General features: G+C 42.1%; 2 protein-coding genes across 2 annotated transcripts in view; both read right to left on the bottom strand.

Annotated features, from left to right (window-relative positions):
* Kat14 (lysine acetyltransferase 14) overlaps positions 1 to 16,336 on the bottom strand; it is a 40,648-nt gene extending 24,312 nt beyond the window's left edge. The window contains 3 exon segments of the mRNA NM_001191855.1: positions 2,763 to 2,884; positions 13,558 to 13,676; positions 15,819 to 16,336. Coding sequence (NP_001178784.1) covers positions 2,763 to 2,884; positions 13,558 to 13,676; positions 15,819 to 16,077 — 500 coding nt within the window. The 5' untranslated portion in view covers positions 16,078 to 16,336.
* Pet117 (PET117 cytochrome c oxidase chaperone) lies at positions 15,723 to 21,128 on the bottom strand. The gene is given in 2 exon segments (NM_001447397.1): positions 15,723 to 16,487; positions 20,979 to 21,128. Coding segments are annotated over 2 exon segments (243 nt in total). The 5' UTR covers positions 21,075 to 21,128; the 3' UTR covers positions 15,723 to 16,340.
* Positions 21,129 to 23,070: the final 1,942 nt, after the last annotated feature.

Below are 23,070 nucleotides of genomic sequence, written 5' to 3'. Positions count from 1 at the left end.
AATTAATCTATATTAATCTTTGAAAAATTATGACATACTATTAATTGTAGATATATCCAGCTTTCAGAAATGTCAAATTGTTGAAAACTCTGTATCTTAAAAACCAGTAACTATAGCAAACAGCAGGAAGCGCTCAGACTATTCCTCAATAATTAACACTCTTGGAGGCTGGGCTGGCTCAGTTGGTAAAGTACACGCTGCACAATTAGGAGGCCCCGAGTTCAATCTCTAGTGCGCACACCCACGCCCCTACAGTGTCTTCTACAAGCAGTCAAAGCCAGGACTGTAAAAGCAGATCAAACAATCACATACAGTGGCAACGACTCTACAGTAAGAGCCTGGCCTGGTGTAAGTGGTACACACCTACAATTCTAGCGCTTGAAAGGCTGGGGTAGGAATATTCCTGAGTTAGAAGACATCCTGGGCTATCTATACAGAGACAGCCAGAGCTACAGAGTAGAATCTCAAAAGAGCAGACAAAACACTGCCTGATGGGACAGCTCACATCTTTAACCCCAGCACTCAGGAGGCAGAGGCAGGCAGATCTCCATGAGTTCAAGGTCAGCCTAGTCGATATAGTGAGTTCTGGGCCAGTCAGGACTATATAGTCAGACCCCGTCTCAAAAACAAACAACCAAAACAAAAATATGTAGCAATTAAATTTTCACATGTTCTTTAACTTGTTTCTAAAACTGTACATAAAACATTTAGGTTATTCTTAAATAAACTTCCATATATTTAAACTAAAACATTAAAGGCATAAAACAAAAACACTGGTGAGGAATGTAGCCAAATTTAAGTTAATTCCACAGTGTACTATTCCCTTAACTCTGTGACAAATGAGAAAGAGATGCCACACTTAACACCTTAAGGGCTGGGCCTGGGATTTACCTCACTTGGTAGAGTGCTTACTAAGGATCTAAGTTTTACTCTCATCACTGCATAAAATAGTGTACATCTCTAACCTCAAAACTCCAGGGGCAGAGGCAGGAGGAGTGGAAGTTCAAGGAATCTTTGGCTATGTATTGAGTTTAAGGATATCCTGGGCTACATAAGACCTAATCTCAAAACCAAAATAAGAACTGTCCTGCAGACAACAGAATAAAAATAGCTCTCAAAAAAGGTCTAATTTTAAAGTGCTTACAGGCGTCTTCTGTTGTGGACAGTGGCTGTCAGTTCATAGGGACATCATCAGGTCATTTGGTCACCACCTGAGATGAATAGTTTCTGGGGACTTTTCTAATCACCGATGTTTAAAGCAGTTTTCCAGGTGAGGGACGGGATTATGGCTGGACATTTGGGAAATGGATTCACAGCGATTCCTAAATCTCCTCCTGTCCTCTGGATAGACTACAGAAAATTTACTGCTGTAAACTGTCACTACGCTTGTGGCCTTTCTGATCAAAACCAAAAGGCCAGGCTGTCCTTCCAGTTTGAGACCCAGCTACAGTTTCATACTGCTGAGTTATCTTTATGTACCGACGTGAAGAGTTTCAGTCTATTTATAGCAAATCATACAAGTTTTCCATTTACAGTGTGATGTTCTTTTAAAAACAACTACGTTTTTTTAAAATTAACTTATTAAGTAGAGCGATTAAGTAAATAATTCAGGTACTATACCAATAGCAACACATTACTGGCTTAATGGGTAATGACTGCTTCTCACTGGTGGTCAGAAACACAAAAGTCTTGGCCAGCTCCCCTCAGAACATGCTCTGGAGTGTGGCCAACAACTCCTATTCAAATATGCAAGGCTTAAAAAACAGGTAACTTACATTCACTTTCTTCCAGAAGCAAATTGACTAAACAGAAAACACTCAGAGATCATGAAAACATTCCAAGATCTAATTTTACCATTTCCCTCATTTCTGATCCTTTATAAATAAGGCATATTACATTCCATAAATAGTGCTGGGCAGTAAATTAAAACAACAGATCCCTTTTCTTACTCTTTTCTCAGTAGCACTAAGGAATGCAAGAACTAAAATAACCCCTTTTGAAAACATCTATTCTACTTTGCTGCGTCTCCCCACAGCCTTCAGGCCTATAGGAAGGCTGAGGGAAGCTTACTTCTCAGGACAGAGGGAGACGGCTGTCAAAGCTCAGAATGTGGTCCAGCCCTGCTCTGCAGCAGATGCAGAGCCACTGTCGTCTCTGCTGACCTAATTTACAGGGCTGCGCATCTTACCTAGGACCTCAGAGAGCAACCAGGTACATCACCATCTCAAAACTCACCAGGGCTGCCATGCTCATCTCCACTTCCCAACTCTTTAGACTGACACGACCTTCAGCAGGGTCTCAGCCACACAGGCCTAAGTCTGATGTCCACCCCTAACGTGAATGAGCTGTGTGTGTGGATATTAATGTGGCAAACTGTGCTAAGCACGGTGGATGAAAGTTCGGGTGTTCTCTCCAGAGCTGAGAAGGGAGAAGCTGTGAGAATGAAGAGCAATCCACATGGGTGCTGTTGTTGACTGCCCTTTCCGCTTCTCTTCTGACCTCTATGACCCCATTTTACAGGTCATCACAGTCCTCTTTCCTCAAGTCGGTTACTCATTTTTAAAAACCTATCAATCTCTGCAGAAGCACCATGCTGTCCTCTGGAAGCAGACTTAGAAAACAATGCAAATCCACATTTCCTGTATTCAGTTTTCCTTTGAGCTACACTGTAAAAGTCCCTATCAGGGCTACACTAGGTTCTCAGCTTGTGTATATCTTGTTTACAACTTTAGCAAGGATAAGATGTTTTAAAATCATGTTACCTATTTCCTAGTAAAAAAGTCCAATGTTTCTCAATAAAAGCACAGATATCTTCTTTCCACCGGAAGTAGCCTTGACGTCCACTTCCTTCCAGAGACAAGTTGTACATAGCCAGCATGACCACCTGAAACACAAACAGAAGACGGCTGGGAAGGTAGCCCGAGGGGGTGCTGGTATCCATGGAGAAAGGCTGTTCTGTTTCAGATTCCAAGTAGGAAGACAGAAGGATGAGCTCTGGCGATAACCCGGGCAGAGTCTTACTTCCTTTGTTGCTTTTGTAAGATATCACTAGTTCAGTTATTAGGTACAACTGTTCTGTATGTGTCACACAGGAAGGGCTGGTGTGTGGCTGGGCTGACCAGGAGGCATTGTCACTAGCACCCTACTATCCCTGTAACTCTAAACAGAGAGGTTACCTGCTAACAGCAGACCTCAGGAGCCGACTTCACGTTCTGACTGATGCTGCAAGCTAGCCTTTGTTCAGTGTTCTGAAAATCATTCCTGAATGGACACTTCTCTAAGCTTTTTACCAGGCAAAGACAAGACTCAAAATTTCAGAGTGGGACACTGTTAAGGCATCTATCCACTCAACACAGCCATTTAGAGCTATAGATATATAGGCAACACTAGACAAGGCACAGGGAAAGAAAAGGCCTGGCTGCCCATCCCACTCACAGAGGACTCCAAGACATTCTGCAGCTCAGTGTAGCAACTCCTATCCAGTCCAAGCCTACTAGCTTTGCAGACAAGGATTCTTGGCCTCCTATGAAAAGTACGGTTCAGAAATACAAAACCGCATGCCATTATAGAAGACTTTAATAACACAGAAGAGTCAAGTAAGAGGAACAGCATCTGAAATCCACCATGAGGGAAAAAGCCCCAGGAGCTGAAGAGCTGGCTCAGCAGTCAAGAGCCCTTGCTGCTCTTCCACAGGACCAGAGTTCATTTCTCAGCACCCACACCAGAGGCTTACAACTGCCTGTAACTCCAACTGCAGGGGCTCTAACAGTCCTCTGACTTCCATAAGACCTGTACATATTTACACACGCGCACGCACACGCACGCACACATACACACACGCACATACACACACACTATATAACACTATATAAAATCTTAATTTCTTTTAAAGTTTCCATATAAAAAAGCATGCACTTTGCTATGAGTAGTTAGGTACCTATTAGTGTAGTACTCAAGCAGCTGGGATAGGATTGTGAACTTAGGTACGGCCTGTCTCAAAAAAACAAAAGCAAATAAAAACAAACAAATTAAAAAGGCAGGTTTTAGCATTTCAATGGCTATGCTTTCACACAATTCTTGGCACCTGAGTTTATACAGATGTTTTATATATGCAATTTGATAGAAATGGACGAAACTGTAGAAGCTTCTGCTCTTCTGGAAAATCCAAAATCAGTTCCCAGCACCCATGTCAGGTGACTCATAACTGCCTGCATCTCCAGCATAGAGGATACAACACCCTTTTCTGGCCTCTACAGGCCTTAAACACATGTGTACAGACACATACATATACAGAGAAGATAAAATAAATTTTCAAAACACTGAGAGACCAGAGCCTAGAAAAGAATTCTTAACCCTTCTTTCTACAAGAAGGTCTGATAATCTGCAATTAAGCTTCTATCGGGTGTGTTCACCACATTAAGCTCCCAGGGATTCTATGAGAAGAGCTACGTCCATATCTACACATTGCAAGAGGTCCCAAAACTGCACCATCAAGTCTCAACTCCCTGCATGTTGTCATGTAAACAGTACTCAACCCCACAAACAGACCTTTCAAGTATCTTCTACTTAGTAAGTTCAACATCAGCTTCTGATCTCCATCTGCACCTGAAGCTAAGGCTGTCCCACAGCCCTCCACATCCAAATCCCGCACAGAGAGATCTGGTCTCCCAGGAGTGTTCTCATTCCTAAGATCACAGGCTCACAGGCCCTCAGAAGGGACAAGCTCCAGTCAGAGACAGCAAGACCAACTAACACCAGAGATATCCAGATGGCAAGAGGCAAGGGCAAGAACAAGCAACAGAAACCAAGGCTATTTGGCATCATCAGAACCCAGTTCTACCGCCACAGCAAGTTCTGGATACCCCAACACACTGGAAAAGCAAGATTTGGATATAAAAATCACATCTCATGATGATGTTAGAGGACATTAAGAAGGACATAAGTAATTCCCTTAAAGAAATACAGGAGAACACAGGTAAGCAAGTAGAAGCCCTTACAGAGAAAACACAAAAATCCCTTAAAGAATTAGAAGAAAAAACAACCAAACAGTGAAGGAGTTGAACAAAACCATCCAGGATTTTAAAATGGAAATAGAATCAATAAAGAAATCACAAAGAGAGACAACCCTGGAGACAGAAAACCTAGGAAAGAAATCAGGAGTCATAGACGCAAGCATCACCAACAGAATACAAGAGTTAGAAGAGAGAATCTTGGGGGCAGAAGATACCATAGAAAATATTGACACAATAGTCAAAGAAAATGCAAAATGCAAAAAGCTCCTAAACCAAACAATCCAGGAAATCCAGGACAGAATGAGAAGACCAAACCTAAGGATAATAGGTAGAAGAGAGCCAACTTAAAGGGCCAGTAAATATCTTCAAAAAATTATAGAAGAAAACTTCCCTAAGCTGAAGAAAGAGATGCCCATAAACATACAAAAAGCCTACAGAACTCCAAATAGATGGGACGAGAAGAGAAATTCCTCCCATCATATAATAGTCAAAACACCAAATGCATAAAACAAAGAAAGAATATTAAAAGCAGTAACAGAAAAATGTCAAGAAACATACAAAGGCAGACCTAACAGAATTATACCAGACCTCTCAACAGAGACTATGAAAGCTACAAGATCCTTGGGCTTGATGTCATACAGACACTCAGAGAACACAAATGCCAGCTCAGGCTACTATATCTAGCAAAACTCTCAATTAACATAGATGGAGAAACCAAGATATTACACGACAAAACCAAATTTATACAATATCTTCCCACAAATCCAGCCCTACAAAGGATAATAGATAGAAAACTTCAACACAAGAGAGAAACTACACCCTAGAAAAAGCAAGAAAGTAATCTTCTTTGCACTAACCCAAAAGAAGACAGCAACACAAACATAATTCAACCTCTAACAACAAAAATAGCAGGAAGCAACTATCACTATTCCTTAATATGTCTTAACATCAATGGACTCGATTCCCCAATGAAAAGACGTAGACTAGAGGTTGGGGATTTAGCTCAGTGGTAGAGCGCTTGCCTAGCAAGGGCAAGGCCCTGGGTTTGGTCCTCAGCTCCGAAAAAAAGAAAAAAAGAAAAAAAAGAAAAAAAAGAAAAGAAAAGAAAAGACGTAGACTAACAGACTGGATACATAAACAGGACCCAGCATTTTGCTGCATACAGAAACACACCTCATGAACAAAGACAGAAACAACCTCAAGTAAAAGGCTGGAAAAAATGTTTCCAAGTAGATGGTCCCAAGAAACAAGCTGAAGTAGCCATTCTAATATCAAATAAAATTGACTTTCAACCAAAAGTTGCCAAGAAAGATAAGGAAGGACACTTCATACTCATCAAAGGTAAAATCTACCAAGATGAACTCTCAATTCTGAATATCTATGTTCCAAATGCAAGGGCACCCACATTCATAAAAGAAACCTTACTAAAGCTCAAAGCACACATTGCACCTCACACGATAATAGTGGGAGACTTTTACACCACACTCACATCAATGGACAGATCATGGAAACAGAAAATAAACAGACACAGTGAAACGTACAGAAACTATGAACCAAATGGATTTAACAGATTATCTATAGAAGATTCCATACTAAAACAAAAGAATATACCTTCCTCTCAGCAGCTTAGGGTATCTTCCCCAAAATTGACGATATAATCGGTCACAAAACAGGCCTCAGCAGATACAAGAAGATTGAAATAATCCCATGCATCCTATCAGATCACCACAGACTAAGACTGGTCTTCAGTAACAAAAAAAACAACAGAAAGCCCACATATACATGGAAGCTAAACAACGCTCTACTCAATGATAAGGTCTTGGTCAAGGAATGGTCAATGATTGGTGAAAGAAGAAAGAAAAAAAGAAATTAAAGACGTTTTAGAATTTAATCAAAATTAAGGCACAACATACCCAAACTTATGGGACACAATGAAAGCGGTGCTAAGAGAAAAACTCAGCTTTGAATGCCTCAAAAACAAAAACAAAAACAAAAACAAAAACAAAAAAACCTGGAGAGAGCATACACTAACAGCTTGACAACACACCTAAAAGCTCCTAGAAGCAAATACACCTAAGAGGAGTAGATGACAGAAAATAATCAAACTCAGGGTTGAAATCAACCAAGTAGAAACAAAGAGAACTATACAAAGAATCAACAAAACCAGGAGATGGTTCTTTAAGATAATCAACAAGATAGATAAACTCTTAGCCAGATTAACCAGAGGGCAGAGAAACAGTATCCAAATTAATAAAATCAGAAATAAAAAGGGAGACATAACAACAGAAACTGAGAAAATTCAAAAAAATCATCAGACCCTACAACAAAAGCCTATACTCAACAAAACTGGAGAATCTGGATGAAATGGACAATTTTCTAGACAGATACCAGGTACCAAAGTTAAATCAGGATCACATGAACCATCTAAACGGTCCCATAACCCCTAAAGAAATAGAAGCAGAAAAAAAAACAAAAAAACAAAAACAAAAACAAACAAAAAAAAAAACCCAAAACCAGATGGGTTTAGTTCAGAATTCTATCAGACCTTCAAAGAAAACCTAATACCAACTCTTCAAACTATTCCACAAAAAAGAAACAGAAAAAATACTACCCAATTCCTTCTTTGAAGCCACACTTAAACTTATACCCAAACCACACAAAGACCCTACAAGGAAAGTTAACTTCAGACCAATTTCCCTCATGAATATCGATGCAAAAATACTCAATAAAATTCTCACAAACTGAACCCTAGAACACATTAAAATGATCATTCACCATGATGAAGTAGGCTTCATCCTAGGGATGCAGGGATGGTTCAATATATGGAAACCAATCAACATAATCCATTATATAAACAAACTCAAAGGAAAAAAAAAAAAACCACATGATCATCTCACTAGATGCTGAGAAAGCATTTGACAAAATTCAACACCCCTTCATGATAAAAGGCTTAGGAAGATCAGGAATTCAAGGCCCATACCTAAACGTAGTAAAAGTCATATACAGCAAACCAGTAGCCAACATTAAACTAAATGGAGAGAAACTTGAAGCAACCCCACTAAAATCAGGGACTAGACAAGGCTGCCCACTCTCTCCCTACCTATTCAATATAGTACTCAAAGTCCTAGCCAGAGCAATCAGAATACAAAAGGTCAAAGGAATACAAATTGAAAAGGAAGAAGTCGGGCTGGAGAGATGGCTCAGCTGTTAAGAGCACCGACTGCTCTTCCAGAGGTCCTGAGTTCAATTCCCAGCAACCACATGGTGGCTCACAATCATCTGTAATGAGATCTGATGCCCTCTTCTGGTGTGTCTGAAGACAGCAACAGTGTACTCATATATAATAAATAAATACATTAAAAAAAAAAAGAAAAATATCACTATTTGCAGATGATATGATAGTATACTTAAGTGACCCCAAAAGTTCCACCAGAGAACTACTAAGCCTGATAAACAACTTCAGCAAAGTGGGTATAAAATCAACTCAAACAAATCAGTAGCCTTCCTCTACTCGAAGGATAAACAGGCTTAAATTAGGGAAACGACACCTTCCACAATAGTCACAAATAATATAAAATATCTCAGTGCAACTCTAACCAAACAAGTGAAAGATCTGTATGACAAGAACTTCAAGTCTCTGAAGAAAGAAATTGAAATCTCAGAAGATGGAAAGATCTTCCATGCTCATGGACTGGCAGGATTAATAAAGTGAAAATGGCCATCTTGCTGAAAGCAATCTACAGATTCAATGCTTTTCCCATCAAATTTCAACTCAATTCTTCATAGAGTTAGAAAGAGCAATTTGCAAATTCATTTGGAACAAAAAAAAAAAAAAAAAAAAAAAAAAACCCAGGATAGTGAAAACTATCCTCTACAATAAAAGAACTTCTGAGGGAATCACCATCCCTGACTTCATGCTTTATTACAGAGCAATGGTGATAAACACTGCATGGTATTGGTATAGAGACAGACAAGTAGAGCAATGGAATAGAATTAAAGACCCAGAAATGAACCCACACACCTATGGTCACTTGATCTCTGACAAAGGAGGTAAAACCATCCAGTGGAAAAAAGACAACATGGTTCAACTGGGGGTCAGCATGTAGTAGAATGCAAATCAATCCATTCTTATCTCCTTCTACCAAGCTCAAGTCCAAGTGGATCAAGGACTCCACATAAAACCAGATACATTGAAATTAACAGAAGAGAAAGTGGGGCACATGGGCACAGGGGACAATTTCCTGAACAGAACACCAATGCTCTAAGATCAAGAATAGACAAATGAGATCTCATAAAACTGTAAAGCTTCTGTAAGGCAAAGGACACTGTCCTTGCGACAAGACAGCAATCAATAGATTAGGAAAAGATCTGCACCAATCCTACATCCAACAGAGGGCTAATATCTAATATATACAAAGAACTCAAGAAGTTAAGATTCCAGAGAATCAGGGCTGGGGATTTAGCTCAGTGGTAGAGCGCTTACCTAGGAAGTGCAAGGCCCTGGGTTCGGTCCCCAGCTCCGAAAAAAAGAACCAAAAAAAAAAAAAAAAAAAAAAAAGATTCCAGAGAATCAAATAACCCTATTAAAAAATGAAGTACAGAAAAAAACAAAGAATTCTCAACTGAGGAATATCAAATGGCTGAGAAACACCTAAAGAAATGTTCAACATCCTTAGTCATCAGGGAAATGCAAATCAAAACAACCCTGAGATTCTACCTCACACCAGTCAGAATGGCTAAGATCAAAAACTCAAGTGACAGCAGATGCTGGCAAGGATGTGGAAAAAGAGGAACACTCCTCCATTGTTGGTGGGATTGCAGACTGGTACAACCATTCTGGAAATCAGTCTGGCAGTTCTTTGGAAAATTGGACATAGTACTTCCTAAGGACCCAGCTATACCTCTCCTAGGCATATACCCAAGAGATGCTCCAACATATAACAAGGACATATGCTCCATTATGTTCATAGCAGCCTTATTTATGATAGCCAGAATCTGGAAAGAACCCAGATGTCCTTCAAGAGAGAAATGGCTACAAAACATGTGGTACATTTACACAATGGAGTACTACTCAGCTATTAAAAACAATGACTTCATGAAATTCTGAGGCAAATGGATGGAACTAGAAAATATCACCCTGAGTGATGTAACCCAGTGACAAAAGAACATACATGGTATACACTCACTGACAAATGGATATTAGCCCAAAAGCTTGGAATACCCAAGATATAATTCACAGAGTATATGAAGCTCAAGAAGGAAGACCAAAATGTGGATGCTTCAGTCTTTCTTAGAAGGGGGAACAAAATACTTAAGGGAAGTAGAGATGTACTTGGGAGGAAGAAAGGAGAGGAAGGGGAAAGTGGGGGCGAGGGCAGGTTCAGGTATGAGAGGAGACGGGGATGATATACAGAGGGTCAGGAATTTGAACAGAGGTGTGTAGCAATGGGGATGGGGAACTGGGGGTGGCCAACAGCAAGTCCCAGATGCCAGGAAAGCAAGAGGCTCCTAGGATCCCAACAGGGATGAGATTAACTGAAATACCCAACAAAGGGGAGGGAGAACCTGTAGAGAACCATATCCAGAGGTTAGGCAAGACCCTCGCTCGGTTGGGCGATGGGACCATCCACCCTTCTCAAAATTTTAACCTAGAATCACTCCTGTCTAAAGAAAATACAGGGACAAAGAGTGGAGCAGAGACTGAAGGAAAGGCCATCCAGAGACTGTCCTACCTGGGGAGCCATCCCATATGCAGCCACCAAATCCAGCCACTATTGCTGATGTCAAGAAGTGCTTGCTGACAGAAGCCTGATATGGATGTCTCCTGAGAGGTTCTACCAGAGCCTTACTGATACAGATGAGGATGCTTGCAGCTAACCATCAGACTGAGTATGGGGACCCCAATGGAGGAGTTAGAGAAAGGACTGAAGGAGCTGAAGGGGTTTTCAACCCCATAGGAAGAACAGTATCAACCAACCAGACCCCACAGAGCTCCCAGGGACTAAATCATCAACCAAGGAGTACACATGGAGGGACCTATGGTTCCAGCCGCATATGTTGCAGAGAATGGCATTGTCAGGCATCAATAGGAGAAGAGGCCCTTGGTCCCGTGAAGGCTCATTTCCCCCAGTGTAGGGAAATGCCAGGGTAGTAAGGTGGCAGTGGGTGATGGGGGAGAAACTGGGGGAGAGGGGCATGGGAGAGGGGGGACTGGGAAAGAGGATAACATTTGAAATGTAAATACATAAAAAAACCAAGAAAAAAACGAAGAAAGAAAAGGTCAACATCAGCCAACAAGTGACTTCCTTTAACCAATTAAAACTCATGGAGAGTCACTTAATGGACATGAAGTTTATTTTCGGAAGACAGTTTTGAACAATGAAAAACAGATATCTTACATCCTATGTCTCTTAATACAAAAGAAAGAGAAAGTTATTCAACAGACACCTTAGTTATAGAATAAGCTTTACTTACTTGAAAGTATCTTTCCTGTGATCATTTAGCATTTGCTGGGCACAAAATATATACTAATCTGAAAGCATCCACTGCTCCTCCTCTTCCAGAATGTGATCTACAGCTTAAACGTCAGATCAGTTTTCTACTCACAACACCAGAGCACTCTCACCGTAAGGGAGTCGGTCTCCTGGACCAAAGTGTCTCCAGGGCCCAGTTCAGGGCTCTCTGAACTGGGGACACAGCAGACACACACTCAGAGCTGCAGGACCCAGAAAGAGAAAAAAGGCAAGGAAGGCTTCACCCAGGTCAGAAGAATGAAGAAGTTTCAGGACAAGAATGTGCAAATGTCTCTAACCCCCAAGGTATCTTGAAAAGTTCCTCCTGTGCTGGAAGTGAAGGGTCATGAGGAGGAAGAGAAGACACAGAGGCACATGAATGGTCTGAAGAATGGGTCTGGACTTAGTATTTTGTAATGCAAAGAAAATGCTGTGTGTTGCAAGCATCTCTCCTTATTAAATCAACGAAGTTTGAGATTTAAAGATCTGAAAGCACAAATTACAATACTCTTTAAGTATTTGGACCCATACGAAATTACTGAGGGCTAGCTGATTCTCTTTCAGGTTTCTGGTCAAAGATGGACTTTTCCAGTTGCTGCCAGAAACACGGGTCAGTAGCTTATGAGAATGTATACCTAAGTTGCGTGTGTGTGTGTGTGTGTGTGTGTGTGTGTGTGTGTGTGTGTGTGTGTGTATGTGTGTGTGTATTCTGAGGAATATAACTAAGAACTAACTTCTCTTTAAAAAGCATCTACAGAAGACATTTCCATAGAAGATTGGTATTCTTGAAAATGACTGTTTATATTTTCCTCCTCCATTTTAGTTTTTATGAGAAGCTACCTGCAGGCTAAACACAAGTCCACCTCTCTACTTGTAATTCTCTTCACAGCAACACACTTGGCTTACACATAGTATTCCATCTACAGTGGGAAAGCGCAACTATAATCCCCACAAGTCAATACCTATGTAGTTTTGGCAAGTCAGAGCAGCCTCCCAAGCTAGTGGACAGGTCTCCAGGGTGATAAATAATAAAGCACTGGGGATAAAGACAACTATTCAGATTATTATGGTAACTACAATCTGCAAGAAACACTGGAGTGGCCAACACAGCACATTTAAAATCTCCCCCCTTTCTACTGATTGTTTTCACAGCAAAGAGTGCTAGGCAATTCTCACAGTTATCTGATTGTAGAATGCTAATCATCCCCCAAGGGTTAGGGGTGGAGGCTTCTGTTGGCTCACCCACCACAGCCCTCTCAAGGACTCAAATAATGCCTGGTTCCTTGTAGGCACTCTTTATATGTCGAATAAACAAACGTAAATCCATGGGGTCTCAAGTACAGTCCACAAATATAGCACTTAACATAAACAAGGTCATGAGTTTGACCCCAGCATTCCAAATACCAACAAAACCAGTAATTAATGTAAAATCCTTTATTTTTAATTTTTTTTTTCTTTTCTTTTTTTCGGAACTGGGGACCGAACCCAGGGCCTTGCGCTTGCTAGGCAAGCGCTCTACCACAGAGCTAAATCCCCAACCCTCTTTATTTTTAATTTAAGGCATATTAAAATAAAACCCAACAATTTAATATAACCTGGAGATCAGTAAAAAAGTTACTGTCTAGAGTGCTGATATTTGAAACAGTTAAAAGTATCTATCCATAAACAAAGACTTGTCTCCAGGTTCCAATGCAGAAAGGCTACAGCAGTTGGTTACACTGTCTTTGTTATGGAGTCAAATCTACTTCCAGTGTGGCCATCTCCTCTGTTATGCTCGAAATGACTGCCAGACGGAGGTGGGCCTAGTTTTCAGTTGAGTGTAAGCTTGGTAGGACATAAATGAAATTGACTAAGAGTCTCGAGAACTCACTAAATTAGCAGCCTTGTTTTAAAACCGCGAAGTCTTCCGTCCACACATTGTGTGCGCATGTCCACTGTGAACTGTAAAGCGCCCTCCCCGCAAACCGCTCTAAAGCGCCTCACTCTGGATGGCCACCCGGCCTGACGTGCCCAGAGAAGAGCTCTGTACTCACTTGCTGCCATGTCAGCTTCAGCCTCTCGGACTGCTCCTTGCCGTCTGCCGAGCAATCGGCACAAGTAAACCTGAAAAAGTTATCGCCCTTAAGGTAACTGAGCTGTTCCCTCAGCTGACCTAGGAGAAAAAACAAAAAGTCACATCACGGATTTGCCTCGTGCCGTGGAGATCCAACAGCTCAGTTAACCGACTAGCTCTCCGAGTTTCCCGTGGTAGATCTTTCTTCTTCTGCAGCCATCAGGAGAGTAGTGGAGGAGAGAAAGAGAAAAAGGTTGTTTCCCCTTCTGCAGCCAGGTGCCTGCCTCTCCCAGACCTAAGGCTCCTTAGCTGTTAGGGGGAAGGTCCTGGAAAAGCAGGTATGGTTGCTCTAGCTGGATCTCCCAGCAGTCACATTCCTGACTCCTCTAGGCCAGTCATCTTCATTCTTTCAGGGAATACTCAGCTGGTGCCGCCAGCCACACCAGGCTCGAACTGGATATGCAATGTCTAAGGCAGATAGGACCCACACAAAGAACACAGGTAAACAGGACTGTACTGGTTGTAGATTTCCGTGGAGCATCGGAACCACCCAGGTGGCTGGGCTTTATGTCCTTCCTAAGGTCAGGTCCACCCCCTTATGGAATGCTCCAGTCTCTGGGGTGGGGGCTGGGCTCTGCATTGAAGCTCCCAGGGTGATGCTGATGCATTGTGCAACATGAAAACCTCCAGAGCAGAATGTACCTTGCATCCCAGGGCAGAGTAAGGACAGAGAAAGGGATGCTCAACCCCATTTAGGAAGGAATAGAGGTCTACTGGGCCCAGGGGGAACAGCCACTAGCTAGAAGAAAGGGCTGCCTGAGGGACAGATGTGCAAGGGAGCCACCCAGGTGCATATTCCAGGGAGAAAACAAAAAGGTACAAAATCCTAGGAATCAAAGAGTTGTAAAGAATGAAAAGTCCACCCTATCTCCCTAAAAACCTTAGTAGGGCCCAACCATAAAAGTCCCCTTAAAAATCTGGGGTTGGGGGGTTGGGGATTTAGCTCAGTGGTAGAGCGCTTGCCTAGGAAGCACAAGGCCCTGGGTTCGGTCCCCAGCTCCGAAAAAAAGAAAAAGAAAAAAAAAAAAAAAATCTGGGGTTGGGGATTTAGCTCAGTGGTAGAGCGCTTGCCTAGCAAGCACAAGGCCCTGGGTTCGGTTCCAAGCTCCGAAAAAAAAAAAAAAAAATCTGTCCGGTGAGGACGATGGGAAAACCAGTTTTTACTAGACAGCTGAGAAACAAACACCAGCTAAACAGTCAATTCTAGGTCTGTTCTCTAACCACTGCTATTATTAACCTATTTACAGTAGCTATTTGAACAATTTAATTCATTTTTAATAAAAGTTTCAACATACCAGAAAATGACCAACTTCATTAAGAGTTACACTAGCTATGAACTCTTGTACAAAGCAACCCTCCAGGGCACATGCCTTTGCTCATCTCTTGCCTAATGGAGAACACTGTTTAAGAGTCGAGAGGGCCTGGCGAGGCATGCTACGTACGGAGCTGGCAGCTGGAACCTCGAGATCTGTGCGCTGTGACTCCTGCCAGGATGAACGAGTTCCACGGTAGAAAACAAACCTGGGCTAAAGGCAGCAACCAAACACCACTGGACTGCTGATCCCAACCTTCCCTCAGAAGACAACAGCAGTACTCCACGAATGTCAAATAACTCACAGAACCTGAATTCTATACTGACACCAGAATGTGTCCCCCAACCCACAGCATAATCTTCTTAGAAAAATATGGCCAATGACTTAATACAGGATTCCTAATTTTTTTGGGGGGGTGGGGGGCTACCATCCAGAATGTTAACAATGGGATAATGGTAGACAGTTCTTATTAATACAAATGTGGTTTTATGGGCCTGGAGAGATGGCTCAGCAAGTAAGAGAACTTAATTTGCTTGCAGAGGATACAGGCTCAATACCTGGTGGCCACAGTGGCTCAGGACCATATGTAACTGCAGTTTCAGGATCTGATGTCTCTTTGACATTTGCAGGCACTGCATGCACATGGTGACATACACTCAGGCACACACACATACATATAAAATGAATGACTGTTTTAAAGAACTAAAAAAGTGGTCTGGAATAAATTTACATTTGGTAAACTAGACTACTAATAATAAATATAATAATTATATTTTTATTCAAGTCTATTTTATTAGTGTTTTTCACAGACTGGAAACAAGCCATCACATAGGGATCAACCAAGCAAAGGAATCGAGAAGCTCCTTACTGGCTGGGATCCACTTTTGGCACTTGTCACAGAAGTAAGACAGCTGCTCCTCCATCCATGATATATCTCCTTCATCGCTGTTGAGGGAATCCCCACTCTGGTCGTGAGATAAGTCCACTGATGCCTGATCCTCTGATTCCACAATTAGGAGAGTCTCTCCCTCCACCTCACCTTCCTCCAGCCCTTCCGAGGTAGACGTTCTCGTGGCTTCATCATCATGCCGACTTAGGAGCCCACTCAGGTGGATGCTACTATCCATCGCCCCTGCACTCCTAAGCTGACAGGCACTGTTGCAGGGATCCCCCAGACAGACCTTCAGAAGAGCATTTGCCCCCAAGTACTCTCTCCACACACGACAGACTCTTAAAAGAAGCAATTCAGAAGACAGGACCACTGTCCTTCAGTTAATGAAGTGTAACTGGATAGTGATTTTGGGGGCAGCTCTCACTAGCTATTCTCTACCACACACCGCACCCACAGTTACACACACCAACTCAGCGCTGCCCCATCGGCTTCTCAAAGTCAGGTATTTTGAGATCCTTTCTCCAACATCTTCTCTCTTTCTGCTTCAAGTTGCTTAGTCAAAATAATCTGTTCTCCCAAAAGACGAATGTTTTCTTTTTTCTGATTCTGCCTCTCAATGTCTCTGATCACTCCGTCACGAAGCCTCTAAAAACACAAGAAGCAGATTTTAGTTACCCCCTGAACAGGTGGCTCCCATCCTGTGCCTTCAAATCTAAATAACAGTGCCACCAAAATACACTCGAAATGTTCCAATTCTAAATACCCAATTACTATTTTAACCTTCTGTACAATGTAAATAAAGAAACCACCAAGTAAATCTGGTAATGTGTTATGTTAATACTTAAGTGGCTTCTCATCACATTTTAAGAAATCCCTGAACACAGAAAATTTAAAGGGAATTGATTTTAAAAAATTAATTTAAAAGGCTGCACTATGCTGAATTTTATAAATTTAATTGGAAAGTGATACTTTTAAAATCTGATGAATCAGTACAGAAAAACTGTAAACTATAAGCAGTTACCTAAGACAAACAATAAATACCAAGAAAAAGAACAGTAAGGGTGTGAGAAAATACAGGACTTTATCATGTAAAGGCAGAAATATAAAATTCTCAATCAATTAGATTAGAAAGAAAGAAAAAGGACTATTACCATTAAATGATAAGTTCCTCAGGGGTCATTACCTTGAAAAACACTAGACGCAGAATCTCGGAATGTGAACCTGGTGCCTAATGTGAATTTAAAAGGTCTGCTCCGTCACTACTGCAAATACTCTATACTTTGTAGCTCAGAGGGGCATATTTGAAACAGACACTTCATAAGAATTTTTTTTTTTCGGAGCTGGGGACCGAACCCAGGGCCTTGTGCTTGCTAGGCAAGCGCTCTACCACTGAGCTAATCCCCAATCCCTCATAAGAATATTTTTGGGTTGGGGATTTAGCTCAGTGGTAGAGCGCTTGCCTATCAAGTGCAAGGCCCTGGGTTCGGTCCCCAGCTCCGAAAAAAAAAGAAAAAAGGAAAAAAAAAATATTTTTATTATTTTTTTTTAAATTTTATTTTATCTGCATGGGTGTTGTGGCTACAAGTTATGCAGGTACAGTGTTGAGGCCAGAAGAGAGTGACCTATACCATGGCACTGCAGCTACAGATAGCTCTGGACTGAAACCCAGTTCCTCTACAAAAGCAACCAGTGCCATCTCTCCAGTTCATTTTTCTTTTCAGAGTCAGCATCTGCATCTTTCTATGTAATCTTGACTGTCCTAGAACTCATTATGTAGACCAGGCTGGCCTCAAACTCACTGAGATCTGACTACCTCTGCTTCCCACCTATCTCTGTTTTTAAAGACTGGCCTAACAAAGAACCAGAATCAACCTAGCTGTTCACCAACAGATGAATAAATGATGAAAATCTGGTGTGTGCACATACACACCCACAAATATATATACATCTACATATCTATATATATGATAGAATACTTCTCAGCTTTAAAAAAAGTTTAAAAATTTGTTGGAAAATGGATAAACTTAGAATGTATAATACTGAACAAGGTCACGGTGGGGCTGGGGATTTAGCTCAGTGGTAGAGCGCTTACCTAGGAAGCGCAAGGCCCTGGGTTCGGTCCCCAGCTCCGAAAAAAAGAACCAAAAAAAAAAAAAAAAAAAAAAAAAGGTCACGCATTCTCAGAAAAAAAGAAATCCCAGTTCTCTCTCATATGCAGAGTCTAACCAATGATATTTGTATATAGAGAAATGAAGGTGCATGTGGGTATAGCATAACATGGAGAAAAGAAAACAAGAAAGGCTTTATATGAGGGGCTGAGGAAGGACTGAACAGGAATGGACACAAATTATGAAAGGGGATGTAAGCAGATTGTTTCTCTGGGTCTAACTGTTGTGGGTTTTTTGGGTTTGGTGGTGGGTTAGATGTATAGAGCAGATCCATCCATACTGAAAGTTCAGTGTTTAATGTGGAGCTTCACAGCTTCTGCTCTGAACACCTATTCTACCATACAGAAGGGCTGGAGAGATAGCTCAGGGGTTAGGTACTCATTCTTGCACGACCTGGATTCAATTCCCACAGAGGCTCACAAGTGTCTGTAACTCCAAAGGGATGCCTGCCATGCCCTCTTCTGACCTCCGAGGGCACCAGATATGCAGGAGTGCTCGTATGCATATGCAAAGCCTCTCAGATATAAAACAATAAAAATAATTAAAGGAAATGTAAATGCTAACAGCACAGAAGTTCACTGACTTGTACAGTCTTTGAGTTTCATTAATTTTGATGTGTGATGTCTTTATTTGCGAGGGGTTTTATGTTTTTACAATAAAGTTTACTTAAAAATAAAAAATAAATAAATAAGAAGACTCACCTAGTACTTACTGAGCCCCTTCCGGGCCTACAGCTTCATTTGCTACACCCGGGGAGTTGGGAAATTTAAGAGTGAGGGGCTCGGGGCTGGGGATTTAGCTCAGTGGTAGAGCGCTTACCTAGGAAGCGCAAGGCCCTGGGTTCGGTCCCCAGCTCCGAAAAAAAGAACCAAAAAAAAAAAAAAAAAAAAAAAGAGTGAGGGGCTCAGGTCCAGCATGGTGGTACACATTAGTTCCAGAATTTAGGAGGTTTTAGCAGGCGGATCTCTCTGAGTTCCAAGCCAGCCAAAAGTACGCAGAAAGACTTTGTCTTAAAATAAGCCAGCCAGTGAGCAGCTCCTCTCATGGCTCTGCTACAGCTCCTACTTCCAGGTTACTGCCTCAGTTTCTTTCCGTGATGAACTGTAAGTTAAACCTTTTCCACCCCAAGTTACTTTTAGCCATGGTGCTCTGTCATAGCAATAGAAACCCTAGTTAACACAGCTCTTTTTTTTTTTTTTGGTTCTTTTTTTCGGAGCTGGGGACCGAACCCAGGGCCTTGCGAACCCAGGGCCTTGCGCTTGCTAGGCAAGCGCTCTACCACAGAGCTAAATCCCCAACCCTAGCACAGCTCTTTATTAACCTAAATTCTAACATCTGGAGCTGTGATTCCTGTAGAATCATTAACACTCCTCAACTTACCATAAGGCTATTACCCCGAAAACCTCACGATAAACTGAAAACAATAAAGGTGTTCTAGGTCCACCTAACCTAGCAAATGCCAGGGCTCAGCAAAACAGGATACCCTTAGAGCATCAGCATCCTGGGGGGTCTCTGGCTTGTTTTGCTGCCCAACATCTTGAAAGAATCCTACCATTAATCCGCAGCCTGGGAAAATTGCAAAATTGAATATTCCAAGAAAGTTTCACCATATACAAATGACATTGCTTTCCGAGCACTAGAGTGAAAAGCAAGCTGAGCCATCTGTAAGTTAGGGACCATCCATAATTGGTGTCTACGAAGTTCCTTTGAGAGTTAAAGACAATGTATGGAAAGTGAAAAACACCATGTCTGGAGCGGGGTAGAAAAAAAAAAACAAGCCATTATTCCACTTACTGCTTCCTTGAAGTTTTCAACACACCTACCTTCCTCGATGTCACAGTAAGTCATTAAGGAAGAGCTACAGGCGAGGTTATTTTGGTCACTATTTCTTTATCACTAACTTCCAGTAAGTAACTAGGTCTTTCCACACTTCCATTCTCTAACCGTGATTCTCGGCCATTTCCTTAAAGCCTTTGGTGTGCCTTTCGGAACATTAGCTGAGTTTCCATGCTCCTTGAGATCTGCTTTAATTGGTCCGCTCCCAAAACTGATTCCAAACCACTGTCTCCAAAACACATCGGGAGGACAGAGACATCCTGTCCGACCCTCCAAGTTTAATTAGCACCACTATCTTTTCCTTTTCCCAAGAAGGAAGTTTCTTGTTTCTACTCCAAAAGATATCCCTAGGGAGCTATACTTTAATCCCAAATCTTTAATTTCAATGTGTACTTCTACATCACTACTTATCGATTCTGCTCCTCAAGATTCTGATGACGCCGCAAAACTCTCCCATTTCTAGTTTGTGAATACTAAGGTCAATGGGCTGTTGACTCTTGAGGCTTTCAGTTACTTTTCATTACTTCTGCCCCAGGCAAATCCGGTTCAAACCAAATACCTGTAAAGGTGTTGCTGGAAAGGGCAAAAACTGGCCTGCACAGAGTGACACCATTATAAAAAGAACACTCCCAAGAGAGGTTATAATTAACTAGGTGTTCTCAGTGTGCTTAACGTACTAGTTGTTGCAAACTGGAATGAGAGTCGGTTAGTCCCTGATTAATAAACCAGGTATTCCCCGAAATAAAGTCATTAAAAAAAAAAGAAAGAAAGAAAAGAAAGTGAAGGGTGCTACCTTTTATCCTTTCCAGAACCTACGTCCCGTAGCAGACTGTTTACAAAAATCTCAAGTTACTTTGGCCAAAGGCACTGGGGGATGTGCTGGGTGTGAGCTGCCAATTACTGGATTCTGCTTTTGTGGGCTGTGATGCCCCCAGGGCCTCGTGCTCATCCTAGGAGTTCTCTAACTCAGGGCTACACCCCTGCCCCGAGGCTTCCGCCCCAGCCTTAGGCCTCGTGGCTGGGGAGAGGAGTCGGAAACCAGAACGCGCCCTAGCAGCCCGCCCGGCCCGCCACGCGCGCAGGGACAGCTGCGGGCTCCGCGCCCCGGAAGACGCGGTCACGTGACACCGACCTGCCGGTCCTGCCGCTGCTTCAGATGCACGCCGGCCACCGTGGCCGCCGTCAGCAGCACCGAAAGGCCCAGCACTGCCTTCGAACTCCTCGACATTCCCGCTCCCCGCAGCGGACTCACTCCCGCGCCCGCCGCTGCCGCAGACGCCTCAACGGGTCAGGCTCGACCCCTCGAGTGCAGAGTCGTTGCAAGTGCTATCGTCGCCAGGCTCGAGCAATCGAGCGCCGAGCCTAACCCCTGGCCCGCTTCGCTGCTTCTAGGGGGAGGGGAAAGGGAGAGGGGCTGAGGCTGGGTTTCCCGGTTTGGAGGCTGCGTCCAACAGAAAGTGCTGGGCGGCTTTGGAGGCGCGTGGGTCGGGGATGGGTATGTGCAGAGGACACCTGGTCGCTATGGGGCGACTGATCATTCCCTAAATTTTTGTGGAATCTAAAAGCTTGACGGTTGGGTTTTGACAAGGTATTGCTATGCAGCTCAGACTAGTTTCAAAGTCTCAATCAATGCCTCATCTTCAGCTATACCGTGTTGCCTACTCAACTTCCGCTGGGAAATGCAGTGGGTCAGGCAAGGATCCGGAAATGTGTAGTTCCTATAATCTTTAAGAGATGTTTTTGATGCCCTTGGAGCCTGCCAGGAATGTGTTATAGAGTAGCTCACACGAGGTTAAGGATGGTGTCCTTTGCACTTACCGCTTAAATTAAAAATGAGATTTGGCTTTTTAGAACTTTTAAGTATTTGACTGAGCTGCCAATATGAGAAATAAAATAACTTATCACTAAATGACTCTTACCCACAAAAATACACATTCAAAACTGCTGATGAAAACCAATAGACAACGGTAATAAGGCTCACCAGGCCTTGATTAGCCATTCCCAGTGTTTCTCCAACATTCACTTCGGTTCAATATGCTTTGCTCTTCCGTTCTCTGTTAAGTAAACCCAGGTGGCATGAAGAAAATATTATTTTGAACTGTTACAAAATAAATGAAAGTTACCTTTTTGCAAATGTAAGTCTGACTGACCACAGCATTTTAGCAGCCTGTGTAGGTTGTATCTTTGAACGTGAAAATAGAGTTTGGGCCCAGTGAATTTTGGAATGAAAAGAAATTCAGTTTATTTTTGCATATTTCTTTAAAGAAATAAAAATTATGCTACAAGATTTATTTATTTATTATATGTAAGTACACTGTAGCTGTCTTCAGACACACCAGAAGAGGGCATCAGATCTCTTTACAGATGGTTGTGAGCCACCATGTGGTTGCTAGGAATTGAACTCATGACCTCTGGAAGAGCAGTCAGGTGCTCTTAACCACTGAGCCATCTCTCCAGCCCGCTACAATACTTTTTATTTATGGTTACACCAGACTTTTCATTCAGTAAATCAGCTCAACACCTATGAATGACCTTAGAATGACACCAGAAACTTAGATGGCCTTTCATTCTATTGTAATTAATTTTCCAATTTGTCTTCTCGAAATGTATTTTGTTTTTAAAAATTTCTTGTGCTAGGCAGGAGTGTCATATACTTTAATCCCAGCCCTGAGGAGGCACAAACAGGCAGATCTCTGAGTTCCAGGCCATCCTGGTCTACAGAGCAAGTTCCAGGAAGACAGAGGGCTACACACAGAAACAATGTCTCAAAAAAAAAAAAAAAAAAAAAAAAAAAAGGCTTGCAAATGTTGTATCCAAAGTGTAGGCCAATGTTTACAAACCAAAGCAAGATGTTTTGTTTAATCATTATTACTTAGTAGCTGAATGACTGCCTGCCATCAGACACTGAAAAGCAACTTATTTATTTTAAAATAGTTGCTATAACATCTAGTTTGGGTATATTTTTAGGGGTGGGCATTGTGATGGAAGAAAATAGTTTAATAGACAATTTGAAGCTTCTGCTAAATAAGTTTTCTTATTTTCCCTCTTTTATGCCAAGATGTTTCAGCGAAAGCATCACTGATGACCACATAGTATTTACCTTGTTCCCCTAACTCTTACCTTTAAATGACACCTGAAATGCGAGGCAGGCGCAACACACAGCAGGAAGAGGCTGCTCCGTCTTGTACTCTCACTGAGGCCATTTTAGTTTAACTAGGATTTAA

This window comes from Rattus norvegicus, chromosome 3 (assembly GCF_021556685.1).
Source record: "Rattus norvegicus strain SHRSP/BbbUtx chromosome 3, alternate assembly SHRSP_T2T, whole genome shotgun sequence".
Taxonomy (NCBI): Eukaryota; Metazoa; Chordata; class Mammalia; order Rodentia; family Muridae; genus Rattus; species Rattus norvegicus.
This window is presented reverse-complemented; position numbering and strand designations above follow the sequence as displayed.